The sequence below is a fragment of the Urocampus carinirostris genome, chromosome 16, assembly GCF_059441175.1.
Source record: "Urocampus carinirostris isolate Australia breed hairy pipefish chromosome 16, RoL_Ucar_1.0, whole genome shotgun sequence".
Lineage (NCBI taxonomy): Eukaryota > Metazoa > Chordata > Actinopteri > Syngnathiformes > Syngnathidae > Urocampus > Urocampus carinirostris.
Genome location: NC_142364.1, coordinates 20781179 through 20798922, shown reverse-complemented (window position 1 = coordinate 20798922; position 17744 = coordinate 20781179). Strand labels below are relative to the sequence as shown.

Here is a 17744-nt window from a genome sequence, read left to right as displayed (position 1 = left end):
TGACACATTCTGCAATGTTCCTTTTTACGTAGTATTTACGTAGCCATCTCCTTTGCTTCTTCTTATCTATGATCTCCTAAAAAAGTCAGACTGTACTAAAGAGAAATTGAGATGAAACGTGGCAATGTTAACCTATGTTTATACAATCGAAAATATTGTTTTCTTGTATTGTAATATTTGATGTCTGAGTAATGGAGTTTTCATTTTTGTTTTTTTCTGCAGTGACCCTTATGTCAAACTCTCTCTCTACGTCACGGATGAGACCCGAGAACTTGCCCTGGTCCAGACAAAAACGATAAAAAAGGTAAGTAGCGAACTAGCATTGTGCTTCTTCTTCTCAAGTTTGCGTGAGTTATATTTGGTTTGACATTATCAGATTAACCACGCCTGTTCTAATCATGTCCTCTCGCGCAATTACTGTCCTTGCTGCTTACGTTAGCTTCCTCTCACTCGGATGTTTCCGGCCCTCGTCAGGAAATGTGTGGCTCGCGTAATCATAGAAGTGGTGGCTTATGCTACCTACTACCTCCAACGGAGATCGTTCCTTTTTATAGACATCATGCTCCAATTAGTTTAAGCAAGGTGCTAGCCAATTAAAGAAGATACATGATACCTAAAACCGACGCCTCTTGTTCGTTAATCGAAAAAAAAATGGTCGTAATTTATCCCAGTTCACAAAGGATGTGGAGTATTTTTTGTAAGGCTGCTTATAATGTTTATTTTTATAATTTATGAATCGGTTGATTATCTCTTTTCAATTAACCAATGATTTGAATTTGAAAAAAAAACCCACATTTTTGATTTCTTTCTCTTTAGTCAAATATCGAATTTTTGGACGGATAGAAAAAACACAACAGAATATTCTATAATATATAACAATGAATTTGTTTTCGAATAGTTTAGCAATAAAAAAAGACGTGTACAAATTTATGCTAGACACCTGCAAATATGTAAGATACAGTACTATTTTCCTACCACCTTATCCAAAGATCATATTACATCTGGAGTTGTCATACCAAACAAAAACAAAGAAAGACCAATACATTTTCTTTCTTTTCAAAATGTTGTCAACAAATTTGTTTTTTTGTTAAATATTTGATTATGATTCACATTACCAATGTGCAAATGATAATTGGTATGCTTAAGAGTCTGCCCCTTGTTTTGAGTTAAACATGTCATCATTATCATTTTTCCTTTGACTTTCTCTTCTTTTGTTTCTTATTCAATTTTCTCATTTTTTTTCTCTGTATTTGCGCAACAGTTTCTGTTCCCTTGAAAAATGTAAACTTTGTGATGTTTGACTTTTTCATGCCAATTCAGTTTGAAATTTTTGCAATGTTCAATGAAAAAGGATTTTCCCAAAAACTACCATTTTATCAAAACGGCTTAGAAACGCCCTCTGCCGGACTTAAGTGGTACTACAATCCTTAAGTTCATAACAAAATTCATTGCACTTATTTGCATTGATTTAACATGCTTAGTGGCTCATTAATGGTGAGACACAACAAATTAATGATTAAATTAGTTGCCAGTGTCTTAATAATGGATTTTATTTAATTTTATCGATTCATTGTTGCAGATCTAATTAATTGCAATACAACCTCTCGGTTTAATCAGTATAAAGTTTATTCAGCCAAAATTAATGTACCAGTCAAATGACATTAATCGGATGTCATGGTATACTTGTGTCGAAGCACATTGTTGGAAACCTTTTGAAGTTGCCTCCACAATAAGCATAAAAATCCACCTGTTTTTATGCAATTATGAAGCGGCCATATTTGCTACTTGGTTCAACAATTGCAATTTTTCCAAAAGTGTCTGTCACTGTCCTAGGTGCATGCCTGATATGTTGCTTTTTATTTTTTGTTGTTTATGATTTTGAGTACACAGGCACATAGCCAACTATGTTAAGTCAAGCCAAGGTGAACCTGGGGAGGGAGTGTTGTTGTATTTATTTGTTTGCTTATATAGCACATTCGCGTAAAATGCAAAAGGTGCCTGGTTCAAGAACGGGCGGAAACATTTGTTGGCCTGGAGAGGGATAGGTGCCCACAGGCTGTACATGCCCAAGACACACCACAGGAAATGGTGCCCTTTCGACCCTAGTGGTTAAGGAAAACATGTATACTACGCTCAACAGGTCAAAAGGAGACTAATGGTTGCTCATACAACTTTAATAAAATTAGTGTCAAGATTAAAACTTGAGATTGTATTAGGATGAAGAAAATAACACACTCTGAGTTGGAGATTTAGGTTCAAGGTTTCTTTATTTTCCTCATTTTGAGGTTTTTGAGTTTTTCCTTGCCTTCATGTAGGTTTTAGATCAGGGGATGGTGTAATAATAGTCTGGAGTTTGCAATAATCTGTGGTACTCCTTGTGATTAAGGGCTATACAAATAAACATGACTTGACCTGATAGCTCTTCCATCGGTGGCGCTTCCAGAATCGGCTCAGTAAGGAAAACGTGCTTCGCCTATGGCTAGAGGCTCATTTTTAAAAAGCTCACGCATATAACAACACATCTGATTTGCTTAAGCGAGGTCTTATGAAGACAAGAAAATAATGTGATTGGTTTAAACAAAAAATGGTGTGGATAATTCTGGTATTTAGATGGCGTGTGAGCATGATAAAATGAGCAATAAGGATGGTGAAACTTTGAAACATAGATTATAAGCTCCGTCTCTGTAAGAACGAATGTAGGAAGGGAGGCAAGATCTTGAGCGGGCTTCCCGGCACTAAAGTGAAGGCCATCTTGGTTAAAAGTTACTGGGCCCCAAGAGGATACCACTGTAAGCTTTTCCCAGCACCAAAACAAAGGCTGTCTTGATTAATAGTTAGCAGGCCCCAAGAGAGCAACAATTGTTGCAAGAATGCTAACGGCACCTGGATATATCCTTTCGCTTCGTTAAGGTACTTTTGAGGATAACATTATACAAAGGCACATTCAAACTACTGTATGATCAAACTATAATTTCCCTTACAATTACAAAATCAATTAGTGGATTTCCACTTTAAACCCAATCAAGAGTCACTTCTGTTGAGTTTTTGAGTACTGGCTAACTTCCCACTTACCCAACGTTACACTGTTGTCATCCAGCCCAGCTAGCAGGCAGGCATTGGCCTCAAACCCCATGCAGGCAGAGACATATGCCGCCAGTAGCCATGCTTGCCTTAAAGGATATAAATAGCTGACAATACACCGCTATGTGGAGCAGAAAAAAGAAGCTTCCTCTTTAGTGCTTTGTGGCTTTAAAGTGGGACACCTTTTCATTGCTTTTCTTTTTGTAGTGTTAGGTTTGGGTTGTGCTGAGAGCCTCTCTCAGCACTCTGGTGGGGTAAACAAACATTCATATTGCATGTATTCCTTATTTGGATCTGAAGAGTGGAGGTGTTGCTAGCGATGATGTGTTTTTTCATGGTCTGTGATATCGTTGGTATTCTCGCTCTAGGCCGTGTTGTTGACGGATGCCTTTTAATAGTTATTGCAGGGATGTTAAACTCCGTTTGGCTCTGAAGACAGATCCAGTCTTTCTGTTCTCAGACGGGCCGGATAGGTAAAAGAAAGTCAACACCAAATTTTGAGCTTTCTTTTATGCTTTATCATTCAGCCTACAACAGCAATCATCCCTACATATTATAATTATGGATAACAACTGCCAACACTACTGCATTACGCATTAGGCTACCGCTTTTTGCCCTTTTAAAACGCATACCACTTTTAATAGAAATTACTTTTTGAAATTTTAACAATAAAAAACAAAAATTAAATGAAAAAAAAACTTGACTTGAGACTGGTATTTTGTAATACAGCAGTTTTTTTTTTTGTCTTTGTGCAAACATAAACCGCGCCAAAATAACATTAGTTTTCCGTTTTGCTAAAAGTTTTCTATGTGCAACGAGCAGGTTTTATTTTAAACTATCTCATGACGGATTGGGTTTTGTGTGCAAAAATGCCGCGTTTTTCATCGCATTGAATGTGTTCACGTGAATGTGGTTTTACACAGGGAACCAACTCACCTCACGATACAAACTCAACACTACACTCCAGCACCCAAAGAGCATTTGTTTTTCATTCATTTAAAAACTCCTTCCTTTTTATGTAAATTTCTTAGAAACTCCTTTCTTTTATTGACATACTCAGAAATTTATGGCAGGGTTTGATTAAATCATCCAACGTGCTGGATCCGGCCCACGAGCCGTTAGTCTGACATGTCTTCGTGCCACAAAGTCCTTTGGTGAATAGAATACCTAAGATCAGGCGATTTTTTTTTTTTTTTTTCTTTTGAAAAGGTTTCATTTGAGTTTGCAAACGTTGTAGTGTATCTTCTTTAAATAACATACTAAGATAAATGTAGAAATAAATTCATTGTTATGATTTGTAATAGATAGCTTCAGTTTCAATGCCAGTATAATAATTAAACATCCTGGGTCTGCTGTATATCATGACCTAATCTCCTGTTTTAAGCCCAGACAATAAGTTAAGTTCAAAACACAATTACTCAGGAATGATTTCCATTGTGCCCCCTATTTTTGATTGATGTTTTCAACAACTACTCCCCAGTGTACAAGGTCTCCAACAAGTTACCTAAGTAAAATTTTTAAATGTACATTGTGTATTATTTAGCACCTTCTTATGGTAAAAGTCAAGTCACGTTTATTTGTATGGCCCTTAATCACAAGGAGTCCCAAAGGGCTGCACAGACCACAGACTATTGCAAACAACAGACTATTATTACACATTCCCTGATCTAAAACCTACATGAGGGAAAGGGCCTGCAAATGAGGAAATCCCCCTTCCAGGAGGTTGCAATATCAAACAATAAAATTAGAAATTAAATATACAATAATCAAAGTATAATATCCATCCATTATCTGCCTTGCTCATCCCCAGTAGGGCCGCGGGGTGCTGGAGCCCATCCCAGCTATCTTCAGGCAGTGAGCAGGGGACACCCTGAACTGGTTGCCAGCCAGTCGCAGGGCACACAGGGACAGACAACTCACTCGCTCATTACATTTACACCTAGGGACAATTTGGACTGGCCATCGAACAATTGCATGTTTTTGGAATGTGGGAGGAAACCGGAGTGCCCGGAGGAAACCCACGCTGGCACAGGGAGAACATGTAAACTCCAACCGGGGAGGCTGTGGTAGCTTGACTTGAACCCTGAAACTCTGCACCGTGGAGCTTCGTGCTAACATCGCATCCACCGTGCCGCCCTCAAAGTATAATATAAAATAGAAATAAAAAGGATGACCTGGTTTCTTTTTTTTTTTTTTTAATAATGATTTGAGTAATAAGCAAAAAGAACTGAACTGGCATATAAACCCGCTTTTAAAAAAATACTCCTAGGTCAAGGAATTTGAATTCATTTTACATAACCTGAGGCTCACCTAGACGGAGCTGACATGATTGTCTGCCATCTTGCTGCTTAGGCTACTCCTAAGAACCAAAAATCTTGTTAAAGGCTGGGCCGGTTTTGGTAACTTTAAGTCCCTGCTGTTTGTATTCTTCGTTGTGCTTTGTAGCAATCGTTTTTGGTTGCACAACACAATACAGCGTCATCTAGTGGTGAAATACCACATAGGGTCCTTTTAAGTACACCTGTTTTAGCATCACAGTTTCTGACAATGCGTAGTGAAATCCCAGTCTTATTTACATTGTTAAAATGGTACAGTATTTGTATTACATTTATGCAAAATGAATTCCAGATGTGTTTTATTTCTATGTAGAAATGTGGGGATCTATATTCGTGATGTAGTTTCTCAATTGAATATGTGCAACATATTTCTTCACCAGACTAACCATTTTGAAACTTGTCGTTCCAGACTCTCAATCCCAAATGGAATGAGGAATTCTACTTCAGGGTGAGCACAAAATCTCATGTATTTTTTCTAAATTTTCATTTCATGTTAGCTTTGATTCTCGCTAAAGTTCTGTTTTTTTACTACAGTACGTTAATAGGTGCTGTAAAGGCGGACTTATTTCCCTCTTAGCTTGATTTTTCGGTGACATCGTTCTGTATAATGCAATTAGTGTGTGAAGGGGCTTAAAGATTTTTTCTCCTGCTGTTGGCAATCACACAGATTTTGTTTTTTTTTTTGCACTGTCTGGTTTGCGTATCCGAAAATATGACTATGTGTAATAGGCTAAGAGACATACAGTGCCTTGCAAAAGAATTGGCCTCACAAGAATTGTTTGTCATAGAGCCTTATTTCAGGCTTTAAACTCAAAATATTTTCTAAGAATCAACAACAGGGGAGATGCAATTATGAAAAGTATTCAACATTTGCAATTATGCTAACAAAAAAATAAATAAATACTTGCTTGTTTTAAGTTAATGCTTTGTACAACATGTATTGCTGCGATCACAGCCACAAGTCTTTTGTGGTATGTCTTCAAACAGAATATTTACCCATACTTCTTTACAAAAAAAGCTCAAGTTCTTAAAGGTTTGATGATAATTGATTGTACACAGCATTTTTCAGATTTTTTTCAAATAATCTACAGGACTGAGGTCTGGACTTGGGCTTGGCCATTCTAACATCCTTATGGGGGTAGTTTTAAACCGTTCCATTGGAGAGGCTTTATGTTTAGGGTTGTTTTCCTTTTTGGAAGGCGAACCTGCGCCCCGTTCCCAGTTTTCTTTCAAACTCCAGAAGATTTACAGCCAAAATCACCCTTTATTTGGCTAAATGCAGCTTCCTATCAATTCTGATGGTTTTCACAGTCCCTGCTGAAGAAAAGCAACCCCAGAGCACCACCATGTTTGACAGTTAGGGTGATGTTTTCAGTGTGATTTTTTTATTGTTAATCTTACGCCAAATGTAAAATTTTGAATTCAGCCAAAACATTTTGGTCTAATCTTTACCAGAGCACCCTGTTCCTTGATATTTTTGTCTGCAATGTGGCTTCTTGCAAACACCTAATGGGACTTTTCATGGTATTTTTTCAGAAAGGGCTTTCTTCTTTCCACTCTTCCACATAGGGCAGATTTATGCAGAGTACTACTAATAGGTGTGCATGCCTGCAGGTCATCTAATGTGACCATGGGCATCTTGGTTGCTTCTCTGATTAGTTTTCTCCTTGTTTGAGAAGACCGTTTAGAGGGACAGCCAGGTCTTGGCAGGTTAGCCGTGGTTTTATGCTCTCTCCTCTTTGATATCATTGCTCGCACAGTGCTCCAGGAGATGTGTAAATGTTTCGAAATCTTCTTATACCCCATTCCTGCTTTAAACTTTTCCACAACCCCAATCCCAGACCTACCTGGTGTGTTTTTTGGTCTTCATAATGATGTCTGTTCTCCAGTGTCTGCTTTCGCAGACCTCCCGAGCCTATCTCAGAGCATTTGCATTTAAACTGAGACTTAATGACACTGTCATTTTTAGTCTTTTAGGTCGATTAGATCATTCAGAAGTCATCAAGAAACATCTGGAGTCAGTTAGCTGAGCTGGGAGGACAGGGGACCAATATTTTTTTAACACCTCCCTTACCTTGGAAATATTAAAATTTGAAATAATTTGCTTCCACTTCGAGATTTTGTCTCACATGTTGTTGATTCTTAGAAAATTTTAGTTTTCAGCTTTTAAGGGACAGTTTGTATTATTATGTGCCTATTAGTGGTATAAACTAAATTCCTTTGGTAAAAAACAAACAAACATTGATTTAGATATGAGGCAAAAATGCGTGAAATATAATTCCAGTGTTAATTAAAGAAAAAAACCATAGGTCGAGAAATTTGTAATTCTTTTACAGAGTAGAATCCCTATCTTGAAGTCGATGCCATGTTTGTCTGTCATGTTGCTGCTACGCTGTGCTCTTGGCACTGGTTTACACTTACATTTGACAATACAGTGCCTCGTCATCAAAGATTACACACTGGGCTTTAAGTTTGAAGCCTGAAATGTGGCCAATATTTTTCTTGGCACTGTAAATGAGTGTCGATTTTGCTTTTATGCCCGTTTTCTAAACAATGTTTTTTTTGCTCTCATCCAGGTGTGTCCGCAGAATCACAGGCTTCTTTTTGAAGTGTTTGATGAAAATAGACTGGTAAGTGTCATTCCTTTTCGTTCTAAACTTGTTAATGGTTGTTTTCGCAGCATCATTTTTAGTTTGAATACAGGATTTAGTTTCACCCATGGAATTCATTGGCTGTGTGTTTTGCTTTTATAAATGTGTTTTATCCATTATTCTAGACATGATAATTTTTCCTTTACTTCCTACAGATTAATACATTCCAAATGTGATATTATGATGACAAATAATGTTTCCTACATGCTTTTACTCTATCTTATAACACATTGGGGTTTATTAGGTTTTTACTCCGTCTTACCACAGAAATCATCTTTCAACATTATGAAACTATGAAGCAAGCAACCTATGTGGTTCGTACGGGTGCTTGAAATCCTTGATTATGCTTGGTTTTTAATTTTATGTTAGCAAAAATTTAAAGGTGCTAGAATTTTGGGTGAAATGCATGTAAATGCTTGCCATGTTTCTCAAAAAGTATTCCTAAAATTAAGCTCATACTGCTCTCCGATGGCTTGGTTCGCCATTGCATTTCTTCTTCCAGCGTCATTAACGGCAGCTGGCCATAGTTTGTATGGTATTATCCTATGAAGCGGTAACCCCCCTTACAGGTTACGCCCAAGAGTTCGGGTGCATGCTACACCCAAACAGGGCACTACGAAATGTGTATCAGTGCAAGGATTACTTATAAATTATGGCTATTATTCTGGGTGATTCAAAGAATGAAGGTAGAGACTCACAGTCTTAAATTGTAATTGGAAACATTTCCTGTACCTGAAAAGTTAAAGTACATATTACACAGTCATTTTTACCAAATACCTGTATGGGGAGAGATTCTTCTCAAATATATAATATATATATATATATATATATTTGTTGTTTACTTAGGATCTAAAAATCATATGCATGTTTTGAGAAATGCACATGAAAGATTAAAAATCACATATGTGAATTGCAGATATATTTGTATCTCTGCAAAGTACAGAATTCACAATGGATTTCTTCGTTTAATAGTACTGGAGAAATGGGAAAACTGGCTATCAAAGTCCTAAAGAAGTGATTGAATCTGGCCCTGAAATAGGTGTATAACCCTGGACCTAATCTGCACCGTAGATTTTTTTTTTTAATAATCCAAACACTTTTAATTTAAATATCAAATGATTTTCTTCAAGAAAGAACAGCGACCATTGAAAAACGTTTTTCTTATCATTGGAAAAAGGGGTTGCCTTGACTGAGATTGAGTATGTAGTTGCCAAAACAACTGTGAAAGATAAAAATGTCAACAAAAGTATGTCACTATAACTAAAAAGACCGGTCTAAAACAGAATTCAATTATGAATCAAACATTTAGTTTTTGCTGAGAAAACCCGTACCAGGGAAACGATACACAGAATCTGTCTTCTCTGGAATTACTTTTCCTTTAGCAGGTGTTTTTTTTTTTTGAGCAGTTTCTCAGTAATTCTAGCTCGAGGAACGTCATTATAATGATGTTTGGTAGAACCATTAGTGGATGCTTCCCAGGGTACAATTTATGTCTCTGGCTGCCTAAGCCCATTTTACAAAGCCTTTCAGATTTTTCTTTGTGAGCTGATGAAGGACAAATCCTCAAGCAATTTCTGTGTCGTCATATAAATCATACGTATGTAATCCTTGCATCTATCATTACTGCACCCTAAACATCAAACGGCCGTGCTAGCGTGTGGCCTTCCTAGAAAAGGGCAGCTCAAATTTTCCCCGACACCAGCGTTGTGTTGCAGCGGCAGCGTGATGACACATGAAAGTGGAGCTTAGGCGGCCCCAAGACTTTTCTCTCCTTATATGTCTGAGGAGGGCTTTTTCATCTCACAGTGCATGCAAGGACATTATTTTCTTTTTTGATCTTCAAAACAAAATTCTACCTTCAGACTTAGTTGGAACGGTGCATTTTTGTTTGCATTCAAGGGATCCATGAATTTTCCCAAGAGGGTATCTTAATATGTGGCTTTTACCTTTTTTGGTTTTGAATAATTTATAATTTTTCTTGTCAAGTCATGTTTATTTGTATAGCCCTTAATCACAAGGAGTCTCAAAGGGCTGCACAGACCACAGACTATTGCAAACTACAGACTAATATAACACCATCCCCTGATCTAAAACCTACATGAACGCAAGGAAAAACTCAAAACCTCAGTCTGAAGAAAATGGAGAAACCTTGAAAAGGGGGACCGCACATGAGGTATTCCCCTTTCCAGGATGACCATGCTGCAATGGGTATTATATTAACAAACAATAAAATCAAAAATTAAAGAGAGCGATCGAGATCTCATGCCTTTGCTCTTTCTCTGTTTTTTTTCCCTATCTCTCATTCTTAGGATCTTTCTCTTTCTCTCTCTCTCTTTTTGATTTCTCCTTGATTCTCCCTTTTTCTCTCACTAGACTTAAGTACGTCCTTCCTGAATCGTTGTAAAAAATGTATCCTGTTAGTTTTTTTGTCCCCAACTGGGATTTGTACCACCACATTTCACAAATGCCATCATGCATTGACAGTACATAACACAGTGTTTTGCATTACTCAACAAACTTCTATTCTGTTCTTCTGATTGTTCAGTTCACTCAGAAGTCAGCACTGACAGTATCCTGGTTACGTGCTTTCTTTATTTGAGACTGTGTTAACTGTGTTTCTAGACTAAATCAGCCACACAGATCCATTATCCATTGTGACTCTAAAAGGGGGGGCAGCACGGCGACGCAGTGGTTAGCGCGTGTGCGGCACAGTTTTGAGTTGGTGGGTCCGAACCCCCTGTGTGGAGTTTGCATGTTCTTCCCATGCTTGCGTGGGTTTCCTCCGGGTACTCCGGTTTCCTCCCACATTCCAAAAACATGCATGTCAGGTTAATTGGCTGGTCCAAATTGTCCTTAGGTGTGAATGAGTGAGCGAATTATCTATCCCTTTGTGCCCTGCGATTGGCTGGCAACCAGTTCAGGCTGTCCCCTGCCCACTGCTCGAAGATGGCTGGGATGGGCTCCAAAGAAACAAAAGCGATAAAAAGAGAAATAGTAAGAGAGGTGGAAAGAGAGAGAAAGAAAGAAATCCAAAGAGAAACAGAAGTATAGAAATAGAAAAGGAGATAAAAAGAGAAGGAGAAAAGAGAGAATGGGGGAAAGAGAGAAGTGGAAAGCAAGAGAGAGATGGATAGAAAGACAGTAAAAAGGAAAAATGGAAAAGAGATCAAAAGAAGGTAAAAAGAGAGAGAGACAGACAGACAGAGACTCTCGCTGTTCACTTCCAAGAGCCGGCTTCTACAGTCGTTCTGTTCGCGAACGATTAATCACTGGTTTCATCGTGACCATTAGAGGGTGTCTTGTTAGAGACCCTCCCCTCATTCAGCCATCTAAACAAGAGGAGCGTCAGAAATACAAGCACGGCGTCTTTGTGAGAGGCACCTGGCTTTTGGCAACATCAAGGGGACATATTTCAACCTGCAGTTCGTTTTTCTCTTGCGCTTCTCAGAGCGTTGTCTCGCGGGCCGGATTCAATCCCTTAGCGGGTCTGATCTGGCCCACGGGCCGCCTGTTTGACACCCATGTACTAGAGGTAGACCGATTATCGGGCAGGTCAATTAACGGGCAGGCTGATACTCGGGGCCTATATTTGGGAATTTGACTGATATCGGTATCTGCGTTTTATTGATTTGACTGGCCAATTATTTAGGCCCCCAAAAGCAGCACAGCTCTCATTCTGCCCACAATAGGGGCAGAGCTACTGAAGCAAAAGCTTTTTCTGACTCCAAACACTGCAAACAGTTCTACCAACTCCGACATGTCCCGACATGTCTTCAGAGTAAATTAAGCCGCTGATATTATAATGCCCCTACATGTCGCTGATGAGGTCCAAACGACGATTTAATAAACAAATAACAAGCGATAAAAGCTACATGCTACAGACTGAGAACAGAACTTCACCATCAGTCTCCTGGCTCTTCCCTGACGCCACGTCTCCCTTAAAGGGTCCATCACGAACATAAACAAAAGCAACAAATGTACCAAACGTTTCAATATTGGCATTTCAAAAAATCTGTGGTAGAAAAGCGTTTTTGTGATCAAGCGATAGTGTACAAAGTCTAGTTACCTTGTTCAAGGAAAATGAGATAGAGACTGATTAATCAGCTCTTTTAACATTAGTTCGTCAATCTGGTTCAAAAACACGATTGGTGACACTTTTCTATTAGCGAGCTTCGTTGAAATTTCCATTGCTTTTTGCACTTTTTGTCTGAGGTTTTTTGAATTCATGTAGTTTGTCGTGACTTGCTTTTTTATTTTTGAAAAAAGAGAGCTATTTATGTACTTTTATTGGAGCTGCTGCTAAGCATCATTTTATTTCCTGCACTGTTAGTTTTGTTTTAAGTGAAAGATTGGTCATATTAGTTGTGTTGTTAATGTAATCTATTCAAAGCAGGGGTGTCAAACAGGCGGCCCGCGGGCCAAATCAGGCCCGCTAAGGGATTGAGAGGGCGTGTCCTGCGAGTCAACGCTCAGAGAAGCGCCAGAGAAAAACGAGTTGCAGGTTGAAATATATCCACTTGATGCTGCTAAAACCAGGTGTCTCACACAAATCTCTCGCTCTTTCAGAAGCTCTGTCTTTTTTTCCTCTTTCTCTCTGTGTCTTTTTACTTTCTTTTGCTCTCCCTTCCTTTTTTTCTTTTCTCTCTTCTCCCTTTCTCTCTCTCTTTCCCCTTCTCTATTTCTCTTTCTCTCTTTCTATTTTTCTTTCATTCTCTCTCTTTCTTTTGCCCTCTCTCACTATTACTCTTTTTATCTCCTTGTTTCTCATGCTCTCTCTCTCTCTCTCTCTCTGCTTTTCTCTCCCTCTCCCTCTCTTTCTCTTATTTCTTTCTCTCTTTTTTCTTTCTCTCTAATCTACTAGTCCGACCCCCAAAATAATGTTTGTTCTATCGTGTGGCCCCCGTGTTAAAATGAGTTTGACACCCCTGATTTAAAGGTTTCATAAAGCCAAGTTTGATTTTAATTTATAACAAATATTTTTTTGTTTATTTTTGCATGATTTGAAATTTTGTATGCCAATTTTTAAGCTTTTACACCAAATAAATATCAACTCCAAATATCGGTTATCGCCCTCTCAATACTAATAATCATGTGTTTAGGCCCTGAAAAACCCATATTGGTCAATACCTAGTTTTTACTCGTGCTCAAAATCCTTGAAAATGCTTGAATTGTAATGTTTTATTTTCAAGGATTAAAAAGTGCTTGAATTTGGGTGAAGTTTTTGTAAATGCCTGAATTTTTTGCAGTGTTTCTCCACAATTCTATTTAAAAATGACGCCAACACTGCTCTCTTCACATATTTCTTCTTCCCTCGTGATTCATGGCAGCCTTGGTAAATTCTAATGGGAAGGACTTGCTGCATTGGGAGAAATTTATCTCCAAAACAAAAATATTCGCGAATTATTCGAGATCTAAAAATCATATGTCTTGATAAATGCACAAGCATTATTAAAAATCACATTTGTAAATCACAGCTATCATTTGTGGCTCTCCAAAAAAACCTGATTCACACCAGATTTCTTCTTTTAACGGTACTGGAGGAATCTGAAAATTGGCTTAGTCCTTAAAAAGGGCTTCAATGGTCATGAACAAGGGTTACGAACCCTGTTCCTTGCCCTATTGCTAAACACCCCACCCTTCTCGATTTTATCCCAAGGGCAAAGGAGCCTCAATCCCCAATTTCCTGCTACGATGTATCGTGTTGCTTGTTATCACTTGGCAGAGCTTCGGCGCACACTCATGATTTCAGCATTTTGGACTAAAATAGTATCAAAGATTTGCAGTAACTTGAGATGCCTTTTGAAGCCCCTGGTAGCTTTCTCATCACAGTTTTCTCGTTTGTCTGATACCTCAGATATTTAGCTTTTTTTACTGATTTCCTTTTTCAGTATATTATGGGCTTTATCTGTCCTTTTTATATTTTTATATTTTATATCTATTTTTGACCCTGCTGTTTTTTGTATCTTACTTATTGCATGTTTGCACGGGGGAAGAGGAAGTAATTTAATCTTTGCTGTTGTGGATATTTGACAAAGTTAAAGGTGGAAGACCTCCCTGTCCTCAGCTGATAATAAATAGGAGGATTAACCACTTATCTGTTGTCCCTAATAGATATGTCACTTGTTTTTGTCAGTGGCCTGTCCAGTAAAGCGGTGTTTCCTAACTAGTGTCCTGCCTGGTTTGCCATAGGACATTGTCCAAACTAGATTTTATGCCTTATTTTTCCTTTTTCGCCAGAAAAACTAATTGAAATATCATCAAAGAAAAAGCTCAATTTTCAGATAATATTCAGATTTCAATATACATCCATCCATTTTCTGACCTGCAAGCTAATATAAATAAAATCAATTACAAAAAGGCAGGGACAGGTGAATTTAAAAACAGGTCACTTAAAAAGAAAATGTTGACACTTTCCTGGGACGTTTTACAAGGACTTTTCAGAGAGACTGTCTGTTTACCATCACTTCCATTATAGATCCTTGAAAAGATTGATCAATTAATAAATTGATCAGTTAATCTAAAAAAATTAATTTAAATAAAGAAAATTCTATGAACAGCCATAAATTAATAAATTATTTATTCATACTTCCTTCTTAGCTATGGCCACCGCAAGTGATGAATTATTTTAAAGACACAAAGAGCATTATTTTTTCAATGAAGGCTATATTCTATGTAGACTCCTTGCCAATTTAAATGTTAAGAAATTCTGCAATAAGAGTTTGATTTCCGTTGCACCCATTAATATGCAAATGTCAACAACCGTTCATGTCTTCAGCGATATGGTGTAATTACTATTGCTACCCAATGTGAGCCCCATTGCCACCATTGTTCTGCAAATGTGGTCAGCGTTAAAATTAATCGAATTATGGTTATTGCACAAATATGGTAACACTATTCCAATGTATGTATGTAAGGCGCATCCGATTATAAGCACATTTTAATTTGTGGCCAAATTTTTGGTGGACCTTATAGTCTGGAAAGTACGGGACCTGTGTTGACGCATTCTATGTGTGTGGGAGTAGGGGTCATGTATAGTCATGTGACTGATAGGCAACCCCACTGTCACCCTGGAAACCAGAAGCGCCGGCCGCCCTTATCCAATCATGTAAGGAATGCTGGCTGTCAGAAGGATCAGGCTATTTCTGCCGTTGATCGCGAGTGGTTGGTAGCGTTAAGAACTTAGTATACACGTTCTGTTTTTCTTTTACTTTCCTCATCCTCATTCAGAAGCGTGGTTTGTGGCCCTTGTTTTTGTAATATGACACTCAGTTTTCATATTTAGTTGTGGAAGGGAGTTGAGGGGGGTTGGACCTAAGGGGAGCGGTGCTAGAGTGAGAGGAAGAACAACAGGGATCATTTGGCCAGCCCAAAAAACCACAGTGGGAAGACGGACGACGGGACAACCATACAGCCCTTCGGAGGGAGCCGAGCCTGTGAGGCGGGACTTACAAAATGGCACGTCTGCGTTTGTATTTTGGCTCCAACCGCAGCAATACAGCCCCAGAGATCCTGGAAGGCGACTTAGAAGAGCACCAAGGAGACCCTGATGTCGCCATGACACTTCACACCGGTCCACATGTGGAATTAAGCTCCTCTCGGGAGTCTGGGGAGCACCCCATTCCTCCACTTGGTTTTAGTTCGCGCTCAGGACTACTGCTTAAGCGCAGTTCTTCTATGTTCATCCCCCAGCTTGCTGCCTATGCTGAACCACGACCCACGAAAAGTTCCTTCATGCATATCTCACTTCAGCGCTCTGATGGAGCAAGTAATGGAGATTCCAGTGATGAAGTTCCACCACCTTGCTATACGCCGCCAGGACCGGCACCCTCGTACGCCGAAGCGTCTGGTCAAGCTGAAGTTCCGAGACAACCACCTCCTCCGTACTGCGCCCCAGATTCTGCAAATTTTGGGCCAAACTTTCCGAAACGCAGGGTCTTTAGCATTGGTTCTAATGATCACAACGTTTACAGCAGGGGCCAGCAAAGTATAAGTGTTGGTGGCATTCGCATTCGGAGAAACTCCACGGATAGTTCAGACATCCAGCATCTAAGAATTTTTCCTAACAGTGGTTCTGGATGGACTGTCCAGCAACAGTCCCCCACTGCTAGTTCGGGAACACAGCGAGTTGTTTTTCAACTACAGCAAAACCAGAACCAAGATGTCAACCAATCCAGGCAGCCATCAGATTTACCCCAAGAGGAGCAAGCCAACATAGACCTGGCTAAACCATGCAGTGGACGCTTTGTCCGCTACCCCAGAATTAGACTGGAAAGAGGTTTGTCGCCTCTGTTAGTAGACAAAGCACCAGACAATGTGCCAGATAGTCGGACTGTTTGTCTAGATAGTCAACCGATCGAGGAGACTCTAAGAGAAGACGCACAATCGAATGGTTGTACTTTTAAAATCAGTGGGGATGCACCTCCAAGGCAGCCCCATCTCAAAATTTACTTCACCCCAAGTGGAGGCGGGGAGCAGGATGTGATCCTTGGTAATGACTCATCAACATGTAACCCCAAGGTAAATATTATTTTTTAACAAAACGTCCTTTTTAATTAGTTTTGAGTTTGACACTTAGCAAATACAGGCTCACTAAATGTTTTTATGGTGCGTTTTGCCTGCCCGTTGACATTCAGCTGTGTGTTAAGCAAACTGAGATGAGCATTTAATAATTTCAGTGAAAGATGGAAAGCAGCTGTTTTTTCACTTTTTTTTATCCCCTCCAACTAAGATCAGGAGAGACGTGCGTCAGATATGACTCGTGCAGACAGAAGGCGATGACATTCCATGGAGCTCACACACTTTTTTTTTACACTTGGCAACCACAAGCTCCCTAATGAGTTGTTAATTTCACATTGACTAAGAGTACTTGGCACTCAGCAGCAATAATGAATGGTTAATTTCACCGTACACTCTTTGATTTCACAGACATTTAAAGTTGCTGCTAATCTCAACTGAGGGCAGTGTTTCTCGGTTACTTCTATCTTTAGATCGCCTCAAGTGTGTTTGCTGATTTGGAAGGCTTGCAGGCTCTATTATGCTTCGGACTTGATCCTCTGCTTTAATGGTGGTAGGATGTTTGCTCAGGTGATGTCAAACAATTCTCAAATTTTAAACCACATTTTAAATATTTAACCTAGTAAATACTAGTAAATACAACTGATGTGTCATTATCCTAGCATCCTCTCGCAATTCTCACACAGACAGCAATGACAGGTCTTTCCCAATTCCCCAAATACGTTGTTATTCAAGAGGCAGAATTAATTGTTTTCCAACTTTAACATGGCTTACCAGGACTGCTTGCTCACTGGTGGCCGTTCACGAAAAACTTCGCTAACCAACGCGTGTTTTCCTGGAACCTTTCTTCAATTAGGTGCTTGAGTCATGCCGGAATAATGGGCAGTTTCACTGGGTAATGGATGCATCTTTTAGATTGGATTGCTTAAAATATCTAAGGTTATAACAATAGATTACATAGTTCTTTTTGTGGAATACGTTTGTCTTAGACATCTATCCAAACAGTAAAACCTGATATTATATATCAATTGTGTCCAAACTACGGCCCGGGGTTTCTAATGCAGCCCCCTGACCATTTTTCAGTGCCCTCAACTTGTGCTGAAAGGAGACTGAAACTTATTTTACACCACGCAACTTAAAAAATGCAAACTGAACCTTTTTG

General features: G+C 39.0%; 1 protein-coding gene across 4 annotated transcripts in view; it reads left to right on the top strand.

Annotated features, from left to right (window-relative positions):
* The window catches only part of nedd4l (NEDD4 like E3 ubiquitin protein ligase), a 78156-nt gene that overhangs the window by 9196 nt on the left and 51216 nt on the right, over window positions 1-17744 (top strand). For 2 of the 4 annotated variants that reach the window (XM_088355881.1, XM_088355880.1), the window contains exons 5-7: window positions 223-304; window positions 5827-5865; window positions 7994-8047. In XM_088355881.1, coding sequence (XP_088212007.1) covers window positions 223-304; window positions 5827-5865; window positions 7994-8047 — 175 coding nt within the window. Of the gene's footprint in view, window positions 1-222; window positions 305-5826; window positions 5866-7993; window positions 8048-15444; window positions 16586-17744 lie in introns of those variants that run through there. The other 2 variants (XM_088355878.1, XM_088355879.1) reach the window with 2 other exon arrangements.